We start from the raw sequence: 23,649 nt of genomic DNA, 5'->3' as shown, positions 1-23,649 counted from the left end.
AGTTTGGGTACCACTGGTCCTCCTTACTGGCTGAAGGCCACATGTGCACGATAGCAATAATGTCAAGAACATGGTTAAGGCTGATTCATCTGGCCATAGCACCAGTGGCGTAACTAAATACATGTGGGCCCCATAGCAAAAGTTTGTAAGGTCCCCTATTTATCACCTAATGCTAAAAAATGTATATAGCACATGATACTTTGACAGGCAATGTGGGCCCCTCTCAGCTCTGGTCCCCATAGCAGCTGCACGCCCTGCAGCTATGGTAGTGACGCCCTTGCATAGCACATTATACATGACAATTTATAATGCAGGCCATTTTATCCAATGTTTTGTCATGATATGTTCTCTTCATTAATTGCATTTCCTTCCTCTCTCTTCTGTAGGGAGTAATCCTGATACGCAGTTGATCTGCGGTTCGCAGACGTCAGCAAAGATGTCCGACAAGGACAATGATTGTCACTTTTATTTTCACTACACCTGCATTAAGGTAACATCCAGAATTAATTTATTTAAATCATTTCAACTACATTAAATTGTACTATAGAGTCAGGGGTGTTGGAATAAATGACAGGGGTCAGTTCTGTCATTTTACTCTGCACTGCCATTTTCTTTTCTTTTGGAGAAATCCTAAAATAATGTTTGTGTGTAGTCCAGTAGCGATGAATAAGTACAATGTCAGTGTTTTCTGTCATACAGGGCGCCAGCTGTCCCTTCCGGAAACGTGAGGCAGCCCTAGGAAATATGACCGATGCCGATCTATGGAAGGAAGGCCGCTGCTTTTGGAGAGAATTTGCATTTTGTGATGAGGCGAGAAATGTAAGTGATCAAGATCAATCAATAAGGTGTAAAATATATATCCTGACACTTTGTATTTCAAGTAAAAAGTGCTTTCTTGGGCTTTATGTTCACTAACGTCAAAGGCATTTTTTACGGTTTCAGTAGGAAAAAAACCAAAAATACTGTAAAGGGAGCGCGGCTTAACCGCCATCGTTAGATGACATGTGCTTAACTAGTTCCAGCTGTTTTTTAACTAAAAATGTATATCATACCCAGAGTCCGTGTTCCTATTGGTTATATTTGGAATGGGCACCCTTGCTAGGCTGGCGGAGGTGATTTTCTGGGTGGTTTCCCTGTACCTGTGTGGCCATGCTGTGGCTCCCTGCCAATGGCTCAACTATTGTAAGCCTTGGGCTCTCTGTTGTGGAGTGAATTGTTCACATTGCCTAGACTTTCACTCCATTAATTTTTTTCTTTTTCCCATCCCTCCTTTGAGCCAGGCAGTGTTGTCTTTAACTGTATAATTGACCCTTTGATCTTTTTCATAATGACTGTAAAGGGGTGTACACATGATGCGATTTGATCAGGCGATTTTGACAAGGTATTTAAAATTGCCTAGATTATTACGTGATGCTCCTGGCTACCCAGAATAGTGGGCCAGTCTCCTGCAGCCACCCTGCTGCACTCCAGCTAGATGCCCACTTGTGGGCATACGTCGGGCCGCTAATGTGATGAATTGTGTCATTGTAGCCATGACTCCTGTATAATGTTGGTATTGTATAACAGGGGCCATGGCCAGGATGTTGTAATTATGTAGCCATGCCCCCAGCATGCCCATGTGCCACCCCCTATTGCAGGCCACACTCCCCCACATCCACTCCTGCAGTGCTGACCTGCAGCCAGGATGTTGGCACCTATGCATAAACATATGTCTGAGGCTGATCTCTTCCATATATGGTGGGTACACCACCGGTCCTCACAATATTAAATATTTTATCTCTCCCCTTTCATAGGCTCCAAGCAAGCTTTCTGTGACCCCCATGACAAAATTACCAGAAGCTGTTGATAAGCCACGTCCTAGAAAAGTACCTGGAGCTGATAAAAAGTTGGATGACAGTGGTGAGTACTGTGTGTACAGAGTACACAGATTATAAGTGTGCGGACTGATTGGGTTGGCAGAGACATCTCGGCAAAACTGCAAATTCAAGCGTAAAATTAAAACTGTTCCTAACTGTATGTGAGGCCCTAAATGTGTACATTGGCTATTCTGCCCTGTCGTTGTGTGCTTGTCACACCAGGGTTCTGAGTCGACGAGACTGAGACCTCTGATGGGGACCTGGACCGGTACCTGAACCGGGGAGGTTGGAGAGGACCCTGTCACGCATATGATGCGTGACAGTGCACCCGAAGCCAATGAACAGTCAGTGGTAAAATACAACCGAGTTTTATTAGCAGATGGTTGTAATACACAGGCAGTAAAGTATGCAGATGAAATAGTACAGTCTATGTAGATAGCGATACTTTACAGCTGGATGATGGTGAGGTATCGATGGTGGAACATCGGATCCGGAATATCGGATATGGAGTGAAGACTGTGGGTCCGGAATGACGGACGGAAACTGGAAGTAGGAGATCCGGAATATCGGACTTAGCGATGGTGGAACATCGATGGTGAGCGATGATGGAACATCGGAAGGACCAGAGTCCTGGAGCTAGGCTTGAATGCTGGGCTGTAGAAGCAGGATCGCAGGAGATGGAATGCCTGGAGTACACTGCAGCATAGGAGAAACAACACCAGCAGGAATACACTTGTATGGAGACAAGGACAGCTGAACACACACTGGAGACAACTGAAGCACTAGCAATGATTCTGAGAGCTCCCTGCATACTTATACCCACTGGGTGGCCAGGATTGGCCGGGCAGGTATGACAGGGAGATCAGAACCATCAGGATTGGACAGTGCAAACATGTGACTGGGAAAAACATGGCAGCCCCCATGTCTGCTATGGCGGGAAAGAGTGTTTGTGCACGCCATGCTTGTGGCTGGGAGCAATGGCAACGGACAGACGGATTGCCGTGCACTGGGTACTGTCACTGTGGGTCAGGATAGCGGTGCGCCGCGCAGCCGCGGACTCAGCAGCGCTGAGAGGACTGGAGGATGGCAGCGGTGATGGCGCACGGCAGACAGGACGCCGGCAGGGATGACATCTGAACCGCAAGCTGAGCCTGCAGAGGCACTTAGCCGGTAGGATAGCCTGTCTTAGTACTCGGATCGTGACAGCACCCCCCCCCCCCTTTAAGGGTGGCCCCAGGACACCTTTTAGGCTTGCGGGGAAACTTGGAGTGGAACGCCCGGATGAGTCTGGGAGCATGGACATCTATGGCATTGGTCCATGATCGTTCTTCGGGGCCATAGCCCTTCCAATCGATCAAATATTGCAGACGACCATATCGGATGCGAGAGTCCAAGATTTTACTGACTTCATATTCTGTTCCACGCTGGGTTCAAACCTTAGGTGCCTTGGGGAGCTTGGAATGAAAGCGATTCAGAACCAGCGGCTTGAGCAGCGAAATATGGAATGTAGCTGGCACTTTCAAATAAGGCGGCAACTTGAGCTTGTAGGCCACAGGATTGATGACTCGCTCAACTGGAAATGGACCAATATATCGGGGAGCAAACTTCATAGATGGCACTCTCAATCGAAGATTCTTGGTTGACAACCAGACACGATCTCCTGGACGGAGGGCTGGCACAGCTCTGCGTTTCCTGTCGGCAAATTTTTTGTACCTGCTTGAAGCTTTCAGGAGTGAAGAACGAATGAGCTTCCAGGATTTGATGAATTGCCGGATGGTCGTGTTGACCGCTGGAACAGAGGACACAGGTTGCAGAGTGAAGTCAGGAACTCGAGGATGAAACCCATAGTTGGCAAGGAATGGAGTGACATTTGATGAAGAGTGATACTGGTTATTGTGGCAGAATTCTGCCCACGGAAGAAGTTGAGCCCAGTCATCTTGGGAGGAAGAGACATATGTGCGGAGGAATGCTTCAAGATCCTGATTTACCCTCTCTGTTTGGCCATTTGTTTGAGGGTGATAGGCAGTAGAAAACTTTAGCTTGATTTGAAGCAAGAAGCACAGGCTTCGCCAGAATTTGGCTACGAATTGGACCCCTCTATCGGAGATGATTTCAAGAGGCAGACCGTGAAGCTTGAATATCTCTTTAATGAAGAGCTGGGACAGCTTGGAAGCTGACGGAAGACCGGTGAGAGGAACAAAGTGAGCAATCTTGGTGAACCGGTCAACAATCACCCAGATGGTAGTGAACTTGTCAGACTCTGGAAGATCAGTTACAAAGTCCATAGATATGTGCGTCCAGGGACGAAGTGGCACTGACAGTGGCATCAATTGCCCAGGAGGAGACTGACGACTGGTCTTGTGCTGGGCACATTTAGCACAAGAGGAGACAAAGTCCTGTACATCCTGTTTGAGGGACGGCCACCAGTAGGACCTGGTGATAAACTCGTAAGTTTTCTGAATGCCTGCATGGCCAGCAAATTTTGAAGAATGCGCCCAACAAAGCAGCTTCTTCCTTAGAGCTGGCTTTACATATCTTTTCCCTGTAGGGGGCGTGAGATTTGTAACTCCCGTTGGGGAGAAGGCCACTGGATCAATAATAAAATGTTGACTCGTGGACTTTGACTCACTATCTTGCTCCCATGAGCGGGAAAGGGCATCAGCTTTTCGATTTTGTGTCCCTGGACAGAATGACAGCTTGAAACGGAACCTGGAAAAGAAAAGTGTCCATCTGGCTTGACGGGGATTTAAACATTGAGCAGACTTGAGATACAGAAGGTTTTTGTGGTCTGTGATAATTGTGATCTCATGGACAGCGCCCTCTAGAAGATATCTCCATTCTTCTAATGCCAATTTGATGGCGAGGAGCTCTTGATCGCCGATGGCATAGTTACACTCTGCAGGCAGGAACTTACGAGAGTAAAACCCACAGGGATGAAGACGTCCATCGGGCGCTTTCTGCGAGAGGACTGCCCAAACGCCCACTGAGGAGGCGTCGACCTCGAGAATAAAGGGCAAGGTGGTGTCAGGTTGTCTTAACACAGGAACTGAAGTGAACCTCTGCTTCAACAGATGGAAGGCTTTGATTGCTTCTGCAAGCCACTTCGCTGGATTGGACTCTTTTCTTGTCAGGGCAGTGATGGGTGCCACAATAGAAGAGAAATTACGGATGAACTTTCTGTAATAATTGGCAAAACCCAGGAAACGTTGAATACCTTTCAGCGAAGAGGGAATTGGCCAATCTTGAATGGCCTGCAGTTTTCCTGGGTCCATTTGTAGACCAGAACCAGAGACAATGTACCCTAGGAAGGGTATAGACTTCACCTCGAAGACACACTTCTCCAGTTTGCAGTAGAGATGATTAGCTCACAGCCGGGACAGGACCTCTTTGACCCAATAACGATGTTCTTCGATGTTATTGGCGTAAATTAAAATGTCATCGAGATATACGACTACATGTCGATACAGAATGTCCCGAAAAATCTCGTTGACATAGTGCTGGAACACGGCTGGGGCATTGCTGAGCCCGAAGGGCATGACGAGGTACTCATAGTGGCCGTCTCTGGTGTTTAACGCCGTCTTCCACTCGTCGCCCTCTCGTATGCGGATGAGATTGTATGCGCCCCTCAGGTCGAGTTTCGTGAAGATGGTTGCACCGCTGACACGGTCAAACAGCTCGGTAATGAGGGGCAACGGATATCTGTTCTTTACAGTGATGTCATTGGGGCCGCGATAATCAATGCAGGGACGTAGGCCTCCATCCTTCTTCTTCACGAAGAAGAATCCTGCGCCAGCAGGAGAAGTTGAAGGACGGATGAATCCCTTTGCCAGATTTTCCTTGATGTAATCGGTCATGGCCTGAGTCTCTGGAAGAGAGAGAGGGGATAGGTTCTACCTCTCGGTGGTTCTTTGCCTGGGATAAGGTCGATAGGGCAATCCCACGGTCTGTGAGGAGGTAGAATATCAGCGCCAGACTTGCTGAATACATCTGAGTACTCTCTGTAGGGAAGAGGCGGAAGGTCTGCTGCATCGGCTGAGGAATGACGAGCTGGGAGTACCTTTTGGAGACAGGTACCGGAGCAGGAAGGATCCCAGGAAAGGATTTCGGATGTCTTCCAATCAAGGCGAGGATTATGAAGACGGAGCCAGGGTAAACCCAGAACCAGAGCATGAGTGGCTCGGGGTAGTACCAGAAAGGACAAGAGTTCAGTGTGCAGGACTCCCACTCTAACTGCAAGTGGTAAAGTTCTGCGGAGACTGTCGCATCAGGAATCCTACTGCCATCCACAGCAGTAAGGAAGACAGTCTTGGAAAGACTTTCAGTGGGCAACCCCCACTTGCGGACCAGTTCAGCAGTTACGAAGTTGCCAGCGGCACCGGAATCAAGAAGTGCGGAGACAGTCTTGAAATGCTGACCAACTTGTAGGGAAACTGGAAGTACACAATCAGTTGCTGATGGAGAGGACTTAATTACTCCTAGCCTACCCTCTCCTTGAGGGGCTAGGAGGAGGAGTTTTCCTGACGCTTTGGGCATGCAGAAATTTGATGTGCTGGGTCGGCACAATACAGACAGAGCTGTGCCAATCGACGACGTCGACGTTCTCCTGGAGACAAACGGAAGCGATTTATCTCCTTTGGTTCTTCTTTGGAATGAGCCACTGGAGTAGCAGGTAAAGAAGGCGGAGGAGTTGGCACTTTAACTGGAGCACTCCTGTTACGTTCTACAGCCCTTTCACGGAAGCGTAGGTCCACTTTAATGCATAACGATATAAGGTCATCTAGACCAGATGGTAAGTCTCTGGTAGCGAGTTCATCCTTAATACGGTCGGATAGACCATGCCAGAAAGCTGCATATAAGGCCCCATCACACCAGGAGAGTTCAGACGCCAGAATCTGGAATTGGACCAGATATTGCCCGACGGAGCGGGATCCCTGTCTGAGACGGAGGAGTTCAGTGGAGGCAGATGCTGATCGCCCAGGCTCATCAAAGATGTGCCGGAATGTTGACACAAAGTCCTTGTAGTTAGACAAGATGGCATCAGATCTTTCCCATAATGGTGACGCCCATTCTAACGCTGCTCCACACAGGAGGGAGATGATGTAGGTGATCTTGACCCTTTCAGTAGGGAAGTTACTGGGTTGCAGCTCAAAGTGAATCTCACACTGATTGAGAAAACCTCTGCAGGTCTTGGGGTTCCCATCATACTTAGTGGGGACAGACAGATGAAGGCGAGGTGCAGCAGCCAACACAGGAGGATGAACTGGACTTGGAAGTTCACTGACAGGCTCAGGGTCACTGAGAGTGGTCTGTAGTTTATCCAGCCGGGAAGACAGATCTTGGAGACAATGAATCACTTGGCTCTGCGCAGCTTCTTGCTGATCCAAGCGAACAGCCAGTTGCTGTACAGGGCTGGATGATGATGCTTGGCTTGCGGCTGGATCCATTAGGCTAGTGCTTACTGTCACACCAGGGGTCTGAGTCGACGAGACTGAGACCTCTGGTGGGGACCTGGACCGGTACCTGAACCGGGGAGGTTGGAGAGGACCCTTACGCATATGATGCGTGACAGTGCACCCGAAGCCAATGAACAGTCAGTGGTAAAATACAACCGAGTTTTATTAGCAGATGGTTGTAATACACAGGCAGTAAAGTATGCAGATGAAATAGTACAGTCTATGTAGATAGCAATACTTTACAGCTGGAAGATGGTACGGTATCGATGGTGGAACATCGGATCCGGAATATCGGATATGGAGTGAAGACTGTGGGTCCGGAATGACGGACGGAAACTGGAAGTAGGAGATCCGGAATATCGGACTTAGCGATGGTGGAACATCGATGGTGAGCGATGATGGAACATCGGAAGGACCAGAGTCCTGGAGCTAGGCTTGAATGCTGGGCTGTAGAAGCAGGATCGCAGGAGATGGAATACCTGGAACTTCACAGGAGATGGAATGCCTGGAGTACACTGCAGCATAGGAGAAACAACACCAGCAGGAATACACTTGTATGGAGACAAGGACAGCTGAACACACACTGGAGACAACTGAAGCACTAGCAATGATTCTGAGAGCTCCCTGCATACTTATACCCACTGGGTGGCCAGGATTGGCCGGGCAGGTATGACAGGGAGATCAAAACCATCAGGATTGGACAGTGCAAACATGTGACTGGGAAAAACATGGCAGCCCCCATGTCTGCTATGGCGGGAAAGAGTGTTTGTGCACGCCATGCTTGTGGCTGGGAGCAATGGCGGCGGACAGACGGATTGCCGTGCACTGGGTACTGTCACCAGGGCTGCCAAGAGAAATCCTGGGCCCCGGTACATGAACTTCCAGGGGCCCCCTTGGGGGGGGGGGTTTGTGACCACGGCATGTTCCTGCCTCCCAGCAGCTGGGTTCTAAGATATATATATATATATATATATATATAGATAGATATATAGATATATATATATATCTTAAGGGGATGCGGCAGCACTCAGAATGAAGGCAGCAGGCAGTTTTGTCCACCAACAGTTTCAAAGCCACAAGGCTCCTTTATCAAGGTGCTTTAGAGAACACATATATATATATATATATATATATATATATATATATATATATATCTTTACTGCTGTCTTTGGATGAAAATATTTTATATTTGTATATACATACAGATCCTTCTTACTATACAAAAGGCCTTTGCCTTTGTTTTATATCATATACTGGTGTACTCCAGAAGTCTGTACAGGTAATCCAATGAAGGAGGCAGACAAGGAATTATGCAGAAATTACTGTATTAGTGCCTAGCGCCTTTCAGGGTCTCTCTTGTCCTCAGGGCGATACAGCATAAATATACACACAAAAAGATATTCACCTATAAATACCCCCACTGTAGTCCCATCTCTCCATCCCCGCCGGGCTCCCGGGTCCGACCTACCGGAACTGCTTTGCACCGTACTTCCAATAGGAAGTAAGGACACACTCACGTGCATTCCACTGATCCCCCTCCGCGTTCCACAGGCCGGCAGAAACCAAGCTACATCATAAAAGCGGATCCACGGCACTCATTCACTGGGGTCTAAAATCGCCTCTTCTGTTACAGCTGGGTGCCGTGGATCCGCCTGTCATGAGCTGGGTACTGCCAGCCAGTGGAACGTGGAGAGGGAGCAGTGAAATGAATGCGAGTGTGCCCTGACTTCCTACTGTGCGTGATACGGGAAGTAGGGTGCCAAGTACTTTTAGTAGGATGGACCCGGGCGCCCAGCGGAGACCACAGTGGGGGTATTTATATGGGAAAGTGAATGTCTTTTTGAGTGTATACAGTATTTATGCTGTATCGCCCTGAGGACGGGGGAGACCCTGCAAGTGCTAGGTGCTAATACAGTCATTTCTGCATAATTCCTTGTGTGCTTCCTTCATTGGATTATCAATATATATCTATATATAGATATATATCTATATATACTGTGTGTATATATAGATATATATCTATATAGATATATATATATCTATATAGATATATATCTATATATATATCTATATATATATATTGATGATCCAATGATGGAGATGGAGAGGGAGAGGGAGAGGGAGAGGGAGAGGGAGAGGGAGAGGGAGAGGGAGGGAGGGAGGGAGGGAGGGAGGGAGGGAGGGAGGGAGGGAGGGAGAGAGAGAGAGAGAGAGAGAGAGAGAGAGAGAGAGAGAGAGAGAGAGAGAGAGAGAGAGAGAGAGAGAGATGGTTTGGCACAATTTGTGCATCACTGCTGCTGCCTTCACGGTATAGCACACCGACAGTCAGGATTCCAACAGTCATTAGCCTGGCATCAGAATCCCAACTGCTGGGACTCAGACAGCGGGGCGAGCACAATGAAGCCCCTTGCGGGCTCGCTGCGGGCACAGTGGCTCGCTACACTCGCCACCTATTTTATTCTCTCTCTGGCCCTTATTCTGATCGGTGCGGATATTCCCGCATTCTTACGGAGCGGTCCGCACTCTACGGTGTTTTGCCGCATGCGGCCATCGTCCGTAGAAACGCCCACGTGTCCTCCGCATTCGGACGGACTCACTCTTTAAGAACAGGGCGTGTTTACGGACGACATACAAACCATGCGTGTGCGGGAGAAACACTCAGATTCGGCACGGTATTACAGAGTATTACAGAGTATGCTCGGGAATACCGCATCCGAACGGGAGCCAAGCGGTGCTACCGCACGTAAGCGGAGTATTTACGCCAAACAACCCACTATTAAGTATCTTCTGCAAGACATCACATGACCCACTTATTCAATTACCTATCCTTTGGTCATTGCATCACAGTGGCATTGACTGTGACATGTATAGAAATAAATTTTTTTACTTTACCCAAAAATGTGTGGTTTCATGAGTACATGTCGAATACACATGTGTATTGCTAGTATTAATATTCTGTCATGTCCATTGTTAGCAGTTTTAAAGTGTCTGACAAGTACAGGATATGTGGGTGTTTAGGAAGGGTTCCTTGAAGCAGCAATGGTTTCAATTAAAGCACTGACAAGCGGCCTATTAGTGAGTAATGAGTAAAGGAGTAGATTCTATTGGGTTCAGGTGTTAATGCTTGTAGTCATTAGGCGTACGTTCGCCTACCGCATGAACGAGTGGTGTCCGCAAAGCAATAGTACACTTGTGGACACCGCACATTTCTTCCCCTTTTGATCGCGTGCATTCGGAGTGCTATCCGAATGTACGCCCCCCAACATAAGTGTACTCCCCCGTGTCCGCCCATGTTTCCGCCCCGTTTTGCCCACTTTGAAACTACGCCCATGTGACATTCCGCATGACGCCCATATTACGCCCATATTTCCCGACTGATTGCGGGGAACAGTTTTGTACGGGATTTGGCCGAACTGGTACGGAGTCAAGGCGTGGCACATGCGCGTTGCGTTCTCCACGCATGCGCAGACGCCGAAAAGACGCGATCCGTAAGAATGCGGTAAAGTCCGCGTCAATCAGAATAAGGGCCTCTATGAGGTCATGGACCCCCACAAAGGAGAATAGCCGCTGCCCGTCTGTTGGGGTTTTAACAGTGGGAATTCTGATGTTGGAGTAATGTCTGCTGAAAAACCGTATGTCGGTCAGTCATCCGGCACACCCTTCACTGGAGTATTAAAGAAATGGTGCAGCTTGTGCGGTGTGGGCCCCCCTGGACCACACACACTGAACTCATTATAAATACAGAACTGCCTAACCGTCGCCCCAATACCTAACCCTCCTCTCCTGAAGCCTTAAGTTGCCCATACACTAACTGCGATGTATTACAGCAGTGTATAACCAATCTGACCACCCTGAGCCACCCAAGACCTTCCCACGCAGCTGAATCGCATGGGATACATTGCATGCAGTCCTTTCACAACGTACCACATGCGACCCTGCTCCCTGCTGCTAGGAGGAGGCCGTGTTGGAGGTCGGATGGGTTCAGACCTGATGCGCACAGGACCGTGCATCAGACTCAAGGGAGACACAATACACATCCTATTTGGGCTGATTTCTCAGCCCAATCCATCGGAATTGGGTGAAATCCACCCAAATTGGACAAGTGTATGGGCACCTTTACACTAACCCTGAACTGCCAAAGCCTAATCCTCCAATCCATGCAGAATATCAACATTTCACATGGCGATGATCTGCAGAGGACTGTCGACATTTCAAAACAAGTTGACATCATAACTGACGACATGGTGGAGTCAACATGGTAACTGTCAACATTATAAGTTAACTGCACCCCAGCTATGTGTATAGTTATTACCAATACTAAATGACTTTCAAGCTTTTTGCAAGTATACTTTACTGTGATTAGTAAGATATAGTCAGGCTCACAGTCCAAACAGTAGGAATAAGAAATACAGTAGAAATATGAGTTGTTCTGAGATGGATAGCGATTCCCACTAATATGTAGAATGAATGAGAATTAAGACAGACAGGGCAGAAAAAAAAATGCACTTACAGGGCAGGACTCGACTTAGACAGATTCAGGAGCTCCTCCAGCTCCAGCCTCCCCTGTCACATGCCGCGCTTTGTGCACCTGACCTTCCGACCTTCCCCTCTCACATGTTGTGAAAGCAGCTAGTGCAGTCTGCAGTGCAGACACACGGAGACGGAGTTTCTCTGCAGACGCTCCGCACTCAGCATTGGATGGGGCCTCTGTCACTGTCTGCAGCACTGACTCCACACACAGTTAATGAAAGTGACACAGCCTGCCGCTGCTGACCCGCTCTCACCGGCCAGCCGCAACCCCTCTCCCCCCCCCCCCGCGCGGGTGCTCCAGCCCACGCTGCTACAGCGCTGCTATAAAAAAAATGTAAGTGTGACTGTCGCCTGGCCCGGGCCCCCCTGACAGGCCTGGGCCCAGGTAAAATGTACCCGCCCCCCCTGCCTCTCGGCGGCCCTGACTGTCACTGTGGGTCAGGATAGCGGTGCGCCGCGCAGCCGCGGACTCAGCAGCGCTGAGAGGACTGGAGGATGGCAGCGGTGATGGCGCACGGCAGACAGGACGCCGGCAGGGATGACATCTGAACCGCAAGCTGAGCCTGCGGAGGCACTTAGCCGGTAGGATAGCCTGTCTTAGTACTCGGAGCGTGACAGTGCTTACCTCTTCTCCTCAATTTCTCAGATTAAATAACAGTCTTCCAATAAGAGAGAGGAGAAGAAAACCTCCAAACAGTCACATCTTTCACCAAGTGGTCACCAGGGTGGCCATGTTATATCTACCCAAATATCTGTCACCCCCACAAAAGGTGTCCTGGGTAATTGATGGTGTTACTGCTGCCTTATGTATGATGTACTTACATTTTCTGTGTGGGGAGCAAGGTGATGGGCTAGTGTTTGTATCCATTGTTCTGACTAAGGAAAACAGTATCCTAAAGTAGCCAGTAGACCAGCACAGTAATGGGTAACTGCATATTGTGTAGACAGAACAAATACAGCATTATTTATTATTTATTACTAGTTTCTTATATAGCGCACACATATTCCGCAGCGCATTACAGAGAATATTTGAACATTCACATCAGTCCCTGCCCCAGTGGAGCTTACAATCTATATTGTCTACTACATGGACACACAGACATTCTAGGGTTCATTTTTGGGGAGCCAATTAGCCTACCAGTATATTTTTGGATTGTGGGAGGAAACTGGAGTTAACGGCAGAAACCCACGCAAGTACAAGGAGAATATACAGTTAGGGCCATGGTGGGAATCGAGCCCATGACCTCAGTGCTGTGAGGCCATAATGCTCACCATTACGCCATCCGTACTGCCCCACACCCTCCGTAGTGCCCCATTATAGAAATTAGGTTAAATAAGGACCATTGTGGGAGGGGGAGAATACATGATGGGTGAGATTTAATAGGATGAGAGATTCAGAAAGTGAGAGATTTGGTAATAAATCTTCAGGTTTTTTTAAAGCAGCAATCATGTATACTGCAAAACCATTTTGATTTTGCAGTGTAAATGATTGCCGCTTTAAAAAAACCTGGAGATTTCTTACTAAATCTCTCACTTTCTGAATCTCTCATCCTATTAAATCTCACCCATAGTTTTAAATAAAAATAGCCTGTAAAAGGCTATATCTTACTGAAAGCTCCTTTCTCTGTGTAACACGGTATATTCAGGGCGCTCTATGAGATATTTAGGGGGAAATTTACTAAGAATACGAATACGATATATCGTATTCTTAATACGAATGAATACGAATGCATACGGCTGTTTCAGCCATATGCAAATTTGTGTTCCAAAGGGTAATTTACAAAGCAGTCAATTACGACTGCTTTTTAAACCCCGATGTCGTATTCATTCATATTAGCGGCCAAATATACGGCTGCTAATACGAATTCCTATAGGCAGGCTGCATGGATCAGTCAGATCTGTGCAGGCTGCAATATGTAAAAAAAAAATAGAAAAATAAATAAATACATTTTTAAAAACGACGTGATTGGCCGCATCAATATGAATAATCATATTTTTTGGCATAGTAAATGCCAAACATCCGAATACGCCAAAACTATTTGTATTTTACTATGAAAATACAATTTTTTTTAATGAATTTAGCTTAGTAAATTTCCACTTTAGAGTTTGGTCTATAATAGTTGAATACAAAAGCGCTTAATATTTCATGGACACCTGTCTTCCTGCAGAGAGAGCGGATAGGCTGATTGCTGAAGTACTGGCCTGGGATGAAATCCGCCGGGAAAATGCCAAAAAGAACAAAACTCTGGATGACAACAAGCAGCAACAAGGTAACAAAGAAGTGTTTATTTGTAATATTAGATGTGATGCAATTAAACGACTTGTCCCAAGTGATACTGTTCACATCAATGTGGGACCAAAAACAACAACTTTGAATCTTAAAAAAGATAAAAGTCGGTTCACAGTCTCTAGATCATGTGCAAGTAAATACCATTGAAAAAATTAAGAAGAATAAATCTCTCCTGCATAAACAAGCCGCCCAATTACAGTGTGATGAGGCTTTATCTGCACTATATACTAGATACAGGTGCAGTTCCAGAGGACTGGAGAAGAGCAAACGTAGTTCCACTGCACAAAAGCAGAAGCAAAGAAGAAGCAAGTAACTACAGACCAGTGAGCCTTACATCAGTAGTAGGGAAATTAATGGAAACACTATTAAAGAAAGAATAGTGGAATATCTAAAATTAAACAACTTACAGGATCCAAAACAGCATTGGTTTTACTGCAGGAAGATCATGCCAAACAAGTCTCATTTACTTTTTTGACTCCGTGACCAAAATACTAGATGAAGGGGGGGCTGTAGATGTGGCATATCTAGACTTTAGTAAGGCATTTGACACTGTCCCACATTGCAGACTGCTAAACTTAAAAGTGTGGGATTGGATTATAAAACAATTAAATGGATAAGAACGTGGTTGCAGGATTGGAAATAGACAGTTGTAGTAAATGGAGTGCATTCTATGGAGGGACATGTTACCAGTGGAGTGCCCCAGGGATCTGTACTTGGACCAGTGCTCTTTAATATTTTTGTTAGTGACATTGCAAATGGTATTGAAGGGAAAGTATGCCTTTTTGCAGATGACACAAAGATATGCAGTAGACACACCAGGAGGGGTAAATCAAATGACTGATGATCTAAGTAAACTTGAGAATTGGTCAAGAGCATGGCAACTACAATTTAATGCTAAAAAATGCAAAATTATGCACCTGGGACTCAAAAACCCAAAGGCTCAATATAGTACCAAGGGTACTATAATGGAAACTATTGAGGAGGAAAGGGATCTAGGAGTCACTATTTTAAGTGACTTAAAGGCAGGAAAGCAATGTAGCAAAGCAATAAGGAAGAAGGGTCAGATGCTTGGTTGCATAGGGAGAGGAATCAGTAGCAGAAAAAAAAGTAATAATGCCCCTTTATAGGTCATTGGTACGACCTCATCTGGAATACTGTGTCCAGTTCTGGAGACCATATCTTCAGAAGGATATAAATACATTAGAGAGTGTACAAAGAAGGGCCACTAAAATGGTGCATGGCCTACATTACAAAACTTACCTGGAAAGACTAGAAGACCTTTACATGTTTAGTTTGGAGCAGAGAAGGGAAAGGTGGAACATGTTAGAAATCTTCAAATATATCAAGGGTTTTAACATAGTACAGGAGGGAATTTTCTTCAAAGGAAAAGAAGTAATAGAACACGAGGACATGCACTGAAACTGGAGGGAAGTAGGTTCAGGGGAAATGTTAGAAAGAATTACTTCACAGAAAGGGTAGTGGATAAGTGGAATTGCCTCCCATCAGAGGTGCTGTGTACACACTTGTACAATCTGCATGAGATCCAGATGAGATTTTGACTATATAGTCAAAATCTCATCTGGATCTCATGCAGATTGTATGGGTTTTATCCCTTGCGATCCAGATGCGTACTTGATGCGCGCTCCCGTATCGCAGCCAGAAAGTCTTGGCTGCATAGACTATATAGTGCAGATCTGCACTATATAGTCTAAATTGTATGCAGATAGTCTAAATTGTATATATTGTATGCAGATAGTCTATTAATTGTACAAGTGTGTACACACAGTAGAACAATTTAAACATGCTTGGGATAGGCATACAAAGAAATAAGGATTAAAAAGAGTTGAGATTACCTGAACGGTAAAAAAAGGGGCAGACTAGATGGGCCAAATGGTTCTTATCTGCCGTCAAATTCTATGTTTCTATGTTTCTATGCTGCATCTCCCACAAAGATAATGTGGCTTTGTAAGTTATCAGGTAACACACAGAGTCTATCTGCTGGCACACACCTATCTGCAGAGCGTGGAACCCCCGGTCAGGAGATTCCACGCTCTGCAGATATCTGCTCCATGGGAGCTTTCTGTCCTCCCTGAGCTAACCTGAGGACACCTGCATTACGATTTGACAGGTGTTCTGCCCCAGTCAATCTCCCCAGGCAGGTGAGGCGCTCCCCAGCGCTCTGCATCCCAGGCGGACAGAAGAATGGGTGGCCGCTGATTGGCTGAGGGAGCTCTCTCTAGTGTATGGGGCCTTACCAATGCTGGATTTCTCACACTTATAATTGGGGTAGGTCTTATTATCGGGAAACACGGTACATAGTACAAATGGGAGAGATATTGGATGTGGACATAGACCCAACTATAACATAGTGTTTCTTCATTTTTCAGTTTGGAATTTTTACTTTACAGAAGATTGATGTGTTGGGCTTATTTTCTGTATAAGAGAACTGACCGGTATTCTTGGTTACAGATAAAGCACAAGTGAAGGCAATTCATGCCAGAAAGTGCGAAGTCACCATTGCTGCAGGAGTGATACCACGGAGCTGTGATATGGGTAACGCACCTCTAAAAGCCACCAGGAAGCGCAAATATTCTGCAGTCACCACCATGGGAGATAAAGCAGACGCACCCCCCTGCAAAGTTGCCAGAAAGTGTGACGAGTCCGCAGTCCCCATTGCTGCAGGAGTGACCCCACAAAGCTCTGATTTGTGTAGGTTATTTTTTTTCTGTGCAGGGTAAATACTGGCTGCTTTTGCATGTAGCCCACAAATGTTAGACAGCTTTATTTTTAGTCTGCAATTTACAGTAGATTTCAATTGGAACCCATCCCACCCAATTATATTTGTTTCTGCATGTTACATCTGCCCCACCTGCATGCAATATTGGCCCTACATGCCCCAGTTTAATAGCATGGATATACCACTGCCATTTATCACCCAGTACCCAGCTAGGTGACCTCATCTTTGCATCATTTCAGTTCACCCAGCGTTTTATGCTAATGCAGCCATGACGGACAGACGGCGGCGGGCAGCTGACCTCACCGGATGTTAGCTACATGCCCACTTCCCCCTGAATGTGCATGTACATGTAAGGTTGCTCAGAGCAACCTTACATATGCGTGCACCTTCCACATCTTTCGAAGGTCAGCAACCATTGAAAGATGTGGTAGGTTCCCCCTGGCCTGTGAATGGATAGTACTGTGAAACATCCATTTGCATGCCCTGTGTGCGAATCGCACTTGCGAATGGGTGGCACCAGCCAACCATTCACAAGGCAGGGTTTGGTAGACTTGCAAGGCTTGTAATTCGTAACCTTGCGAATCAACCAGAATAACCCCCTTAGTGTAACCTCCTGTCTAAGAATTCTGGGTAGATACATGCAAATCATTATGTTCAGATACAGTATAGATATAGATACAAATGGGAGGGATATTGGATGTGGACATGTTCCCAACTATACCATAGTGTTTCTTCATTTCTCAGTTTGGAATTTTTACTTTATTTTATTTTCTGTGTAAGAGAACTGACGGTATTCTTGGTTACAGACAACGCACAAGTGAAGGCAATTCATGATGCTGGAAAGTGCGAACAGTCAGACTCCACCATTGCTGCAGTGACACCTCGGAGCTGTGATTTAAGTAACACACAAATGAAGGCAATAAGCACACCTCTAAAAGCCACCAAGAAGCGCAAACATTGTGAAGTCGCCACCATGAGAGATAAAGCACAAGTGCAGGACATAGGATCAACCCCCTGCAAAGTATCCAGAAAGTGCGTTGAGTCAGAACTCACCATTGCTGCGGGAGTTACACATGTAAGCTCTGATTTGGCAATGAAGGCAATAAATGCTGGAAAGTGTGAACAGTCAGAAGTCCCCATCGCTGCAGGAGTGAGCTCTGCTATTACCTTGGCTGGGAGGAAGAGGAAGCCCCCTGCTGTAAGTAAAACTCATGCACCTATTTTCATTTAATAATGTATTAGAAAAACATATGAATCTCACCTAGAGGCGCAATCCCAAGAAATGTTATTTACTGTACATAAGCCTTGTGCGCTTTTTGTTCTTAAGAGAGTGTTGGCACTGGCAGAACTCTGGGAGGCAATGGAGTCATCTGCCGCCGGGCTCCTGCTCTCAAGGGGACACCTCTCCTCCCCTGCAAATTGAAATCCATTAATTGAAAGCCATTGAAATAGCATATGTGGCTGTGTTCTGAAATATATATGTGTTCTTTCTCTCTCCATATATAGAACTATATATTTCATGAGACATATATGTGTGTTTACAGTATATGTGTGTGTGTGTGTGTGTGTGTGTGTATATATATATATATATATATATATATATATATATATATATATATATATATCTTGGGAGGTCCCGGCACTCACTATAAGTTGTACAGACACAGGTCCCGGTGCCTTCCGCTGACCGGCTTGTCCACAAACCCCGCCTGTCCAATATGCATGGTATTCGGCAGCACTCAGTAAAATAAATAAGACAGAACGCCAGATGACACCAACGTTTCAATGCTTTGTGGCATTTTCATCAGGGCAGCCCTGACGAAAATGCCATAAAGCATTGAAACGTTGGCGTCATCTGGCGTTCTGTCTTATTTATTTTACTGACTGCCGCCGAATACCGTATATATATATATATATATATATATATGTGTGTATGTGTGTGTGGATGTGTTGGGGGCACCAATATATATCTTGCCTCCGGGCAACTGGGATGAACTTACGCCACGGAATGTTGGGCTTTGGGCCTTACATTCAGAACTGGTGTCCTGGTGCCGGAGGGCTTCCTTGCTTCACATTCTCCATCTTGCAACTGCTCCTGAGGCAGGTGAGCTGTGACATGAGAATAAAGCCACCTGGTAGTGAGGACAGGGCCTCTATTGTGGAAAGTACAGTATCACTGCTTCATTAGCATTATGCAACTGGACAGAATAGCATCATAAATCACACATTCAGCATGTCATGGACTCAGATGATCTTTAGAACAATGTAGTCTGTATGTTTTCTAACAATCATGGACCTCACTGAGAAACAAGGTCATGTTCCTAGAACATTGGTTGTTTCACACCTTTGCTGAGTGTGGGTAACATGTACAGGGTATTATGATGAAAATGTCATTTGCTGTGCTGAAATCAATAATTAAGTACACCCAAGTAAGCAAACTTCTTAAAAGTACTGTATATACTAATATACATATATATATGTATATATATATATATATATATATATATATATATATATATATATATATATATATATTAGATTTCTTGTCTGACACATGTCACTGAAAAAATGTCTCATTCTGAAACTACTGGGCCTTTGTAAAATGCTTTTATGTTTTGTCACTTCCACAGATTCCATTAAATGAACAACCCCCAATGAAGCGCAAAATATCTGAGGCTGCATCAAAACAGGCGCCATTACCATCTACATCTACATATAATAATGACATCGATATGGAGGAAACCTCTGATGAAGATGATTTCCTCATGGACCTCAGCTAAGCTTCTAAGAAAAAGCCTACAATATATTAACATCATGGGGACAATTAGTATACATTTGTGACTGGGGATCAAGCCAGGTCTTGCAGAAAACATCATTTTATCATCCCCCAGCACATTTAAAGACATGACCTTGGCATAACTGTGAATAAATATTTAGCAGTTGTTACCCAACCTGTGGTGAATTATCATCATTCTCCTTCTCCAGATGTGAACTATTTTTACAGATCTCCTTAATTACACTTACTGACCTTTTACTGGTTTATTCAATTAATGTTTTACTTACATAATTTTATAGATTGACTATTTCAAATGATACTGCTCTTGGGATAAGGTGTTTTTTCTACTCTCTTTTTGTGGGAGGCATAAGGAGCTAGCCCCCACTATGTTATTGGTGTCCATCAGGGAGAAACCTGGAGAACACACAGCATTCTGGATCCCTTTCACACTATAAAGATGTGTTCTCTAATTATGCTCATTGCCTGTTTGTGGTACACAACATTTTATAGGTCCAACTCACAGTATCTCTATCTATGTCGACAATTCACACGGGTAGAAATATTCGGTACTTGTTTCCTAGCACGGCGCCACCGATGTAGATTGTATGACATGGGGTGTGTAAAATCGGGGTGTGTAAGATCGGTCGCATCGCATGCGACCGATTTGACCCGATTTTTAATTGTACAGCCACCCTGATGGCTGATTCCTATGTGAAATGCCCCCCCAGACCCGATTTTTCATTGCATACCCACCCTGATGGGTAAATACTATGTCAAATGCCCCCCCATTGTTAACGCCACGCCACGATCAACGCCAACCCGAAGCGTGGCGAGCGCAGCGAGCCCGGGAGCGGCGGAGGTACGCGTCCTCCGACCTTTTCATAACCCCACTATTCACGTCGGCGTGGAGCTGATATTATATAGTGTAATTATATAGTGTAAACCCACGCTTCGGGTTCACGTTGATAGTGGGGATGGCGTGGGGGTGCATTTAAGATTGTAAGTACCCATTAGGGTGCCTTTACAATAAAAAATCGCATCACATCGCATGCGGCTATATGGCATGCGATGCGATGGCATAAGATGCCATAAGATGGAAATCTTGGGCGCAGTGCTAGGAAACAAGTACCCACATTAGGCATGGAGTTAATTATCCCAAATATATTATATTATTATAACTTTTATATTGCAAAATAATAAAAATATTTAATGCAAAAAATCACATAATGTTAAACATTGTGTACTGGTGCAAAACTATTCACATGTTTTAGTACTAAATAACATACAAGAATGGAGTGAGTATGATGTGGAAGATGGTTTACGTAAGAGAAGAAAAAGCAGATCAGGGAAGAGGGCCCTGCTCATGAGAGCTTACATTATCCCCAATCCCATGTGTTTCCGTACGATCTCAGCTCCATTTTATGTTGGAAAAAAAAATGGCAGCTAATTGGATACCATATTAATGACCATTGGTCACTAAGGGGGAAATTTACTAAGGTTTCTTTGTAAAAAATAGGTGTATTCGTATCTAGAAATACACCTTTTTTTTACAATTTCTCATTTTTGGTATTTACTATCACAAAAATATGTCTATTCGTATTCATGGCACATTCTTATTTGTATTTACAAATACGAATGTATACGCCATTGACAGAATACAAATAGGAATCACCATTCAATAGAATGGTGATTCCAAATTTTACTAAGCAGACAAATTTAATTACCAGCAATTATTGGAATATGGCCGCTAATTGCCGGTAAAATACGCCAGGAGAATAAACGTAATTTTCCTGGTGTATTTGGCAGAAGCCTGCACAAATCAATCAGATCCCTGCAGGCTTCAGTGTAAAAAAAGAGAAAAATAAATAATAATAAAAAAACGGCGTGGGGTCTCCCCAACCACAGCCATAACCAGCTGCAGGTTCACAGAGCCGGTCCTGGTTTATAAAAAAACAGAAAACAAGGCAAATACGGGTTCCCTGTATTTTTTTAAATCAGCACCAGGCCCAAGAGCCGGTCCTGGTTCCCAAAATATGGGGGACAAATTAAGTAGGTGAAAAAGTAATTTGAGCATCGGCCATATTCAGAAATCACAGCACCAACAAAGATAAGCTGACGTCAGGGAAGCTTGGAAAGTTCCTTTGTTTAATGAGCTCAGTATCTCATATTTATACTTTAACATAATGTTGCTCTCCTCCCAGCAAGGAGGAGATATTAAAGAAAGCATACATATTCATATTCAACACACCCCAAAGGTGGGGTTACAATTAAAACTTTGGTTCAACGTGCAAAAGCGTAGTATCTCTGACGATAACATAGGCGTTTACTTCTAATGATGGGAGTATTTCTAAGTCACTTCACAAAGGCATATGGATTTCATCAAAACTCTTCTCATTAAAATGGAATTGCATGTTTTTCTCTTTCTTATCTTACTTTAAGAATGTAGTCTTCTCCTACATCTCACAGCTGGTTCATATCCATTTTAATTGGGATTCTAGTAGAACCAAGGACAAGCTGACTATATGTAAAGATTAACTATTTCAGCTTCTTGAACATGCATTTGCTATAACTCTAATAACACATAATACATCTTACTAAAAGGAATATTCAGCTTATATAGACAATATAGTGTTTAGTAAGTTTCACTCTATCAGTTACTCCCTCCTTTTTATAATAATTAAACATTACAATTGAGTTAATATTGTTTACATACAGTAGTAAACAAAAACACACAAAAAAAATTTATTATAAACGTAGGAAACTCATAGTGGTCAGACATCTTACAATACAACCTGCCTATGCAAAGGATTAGTCACATCAGATGGGTCTAGTGGGTTATAGTCCTGAGACCAGGAAACTATTTCCTGAGGTCAGAAGGCAAATGGCCGTTGGCTCACATCCATCGGAATAGACTGATCCTCTGTTTTCTGTGTCCTTCCAGATATGAGTTTCTTGAACTTGGTTGTAGTTATTGCAGACTGGCACTGTTTCAGACAAACAGAGAAAACACACATCAATATCTTGAAAGCAATATAAACAAGTATGCATAACCCTATAATTTTTAGGCCAAACATAAGAATTCCCATAACCCATCCACTGACTCCTGTGAACCATGTAGATGGGTTTAGGAACGATAGCCAGCCCCAATCACCTCCTAGAGTGTCAGGTGTATTATGCTCAGTGGCATATATCCGTGTTTCATTTTCTATCTCTTGTATATGTTTTTCTATTGTCTCGAGCATTGTCAGTCTCATTGGTAATAAATGTACAGCACAATATTCCTGTTTGCGTATATAAAGTCATCAAAATTCCAACAACCTATCCCCTTTTATCATTTTCAAATCCTCTACTACCAAGTCAAAAGCTTGACCATAAATTCTGATAATATTATTCAATAATTTGGCCAGGTCCAATATCTGCCTATCATTACAAGGAGTACCTGTGGTTCTCAGAGAAGTTACATTCCCCAGGATTACTCCTAACATAGTTCCAAAAGCCGTATCGAACCAGGATTCATACTCTTTGGGTTGACTAGCTTTCCCAATACTTTTCTTATTTATATGATGTGGCCCATTGGACCATCATATCTGGGCTCAAGCGATTTTCGAACGTGTCTTTTGAGATACACCCAATCTCCTGGCTGGAGATGATGAGGATTGTTCTCTGCTGTAGAATCTGGAATCCTGGAGCTATCCATCTCTCATTAGTAATAGCAGTCATTTGATCCTTCCCAAGGTGGGTCTGTCCATGAGTAATTTGGCACATAGCTGGGTAGAGTACTCTGGGTAGGCATAACAGTTCATCTCTTTTCCAAAGCTCCGTTTCTTGATCTTTTGACGCTCCTCTCCTTTGCCATTCTGCTTTTTCCACTGGACCTGCTTGGTCTTGGAATTTCCTTAATTGTTGCATATCTGCCATGTGTTGTGGTTCTCCCGTTTCTGTCACAACCAAGTAGTGTCTTTTTCCTACTGGCTGGGCTTTTGCTGCTCTCTTAGCTTCTGCATCTG

General features: G+C 44.7%; 1 protein-coding gene across 1 annotated transcript; it reads left to right on the top strand.

Annotated features, from left to right (window-relative positions):
* Nucleotides 1-335: 335 nt before the first annotated feature.
* LOC146072395 (uncharacterized) lies at nt 336-20,117 on the top strand. Its single transcript, XM_083179651.1, has 6 exons — nt 336-490; nt 700-819; nt 1,794-1,899; nt 14,008-14,109; nt 17,673-18,064; nt 19,497-20,117. Exons 1-6 carry the CDS (start codon nt 437-439, stop codon nt 19,644-19,646), a joined length of 924 nt encoding a protein of 307 aa, XP_083035777.1. The 5' UTR covers nt 336-436; the 3' UTR covers nt 19,647-20,117.
* Nucleotides 20,118-23,649: the final 3,532 nt, after the last annotated feature.

The sequence above is a fragment of the Crinia signifera genome, chromosome 4, assembly GCF_055691185.1.
Source record: "Crinia signifera chromosome 4, ASM5569118v1, whole genome shotgun sequence".
Classification (NCBI taxonomy): Eukaryota; Metazoa; Chordata; class Amphibia; order Anura; family Myobatrachidae; genus Crinia; species Crinia signifera.
Note: the sequence above shows the minus strand (reverse complement) of the source record. Positions and strands in the feature narration are given on the sequence as shown.

Excerpts from the sequence above, each read along its gene's own strand:
- LOC146072395 (XM_083179651.1), top strand. The coding sequence starts at position 437 with ATGTCCGACAAGGACAATGATTGTCACTTTTATTTTCACTACACCTGC. Across the intron at positions 1,900-14,007 it reads TAAAAAGTTGGATGACAGTG|AGAGAGCGGATAGGCTGATT; the intron begins GTGAGTACTGTG and ends GTCTTCCTGCAG. Across the intron at positions 18,065-19,496 it reads GGAAGAGGAAGCCCCCTGCT|ATTCCATTAAATGAACAACC; the intron begins GTAAGTAAAACT and ends TCACTTCCACAG.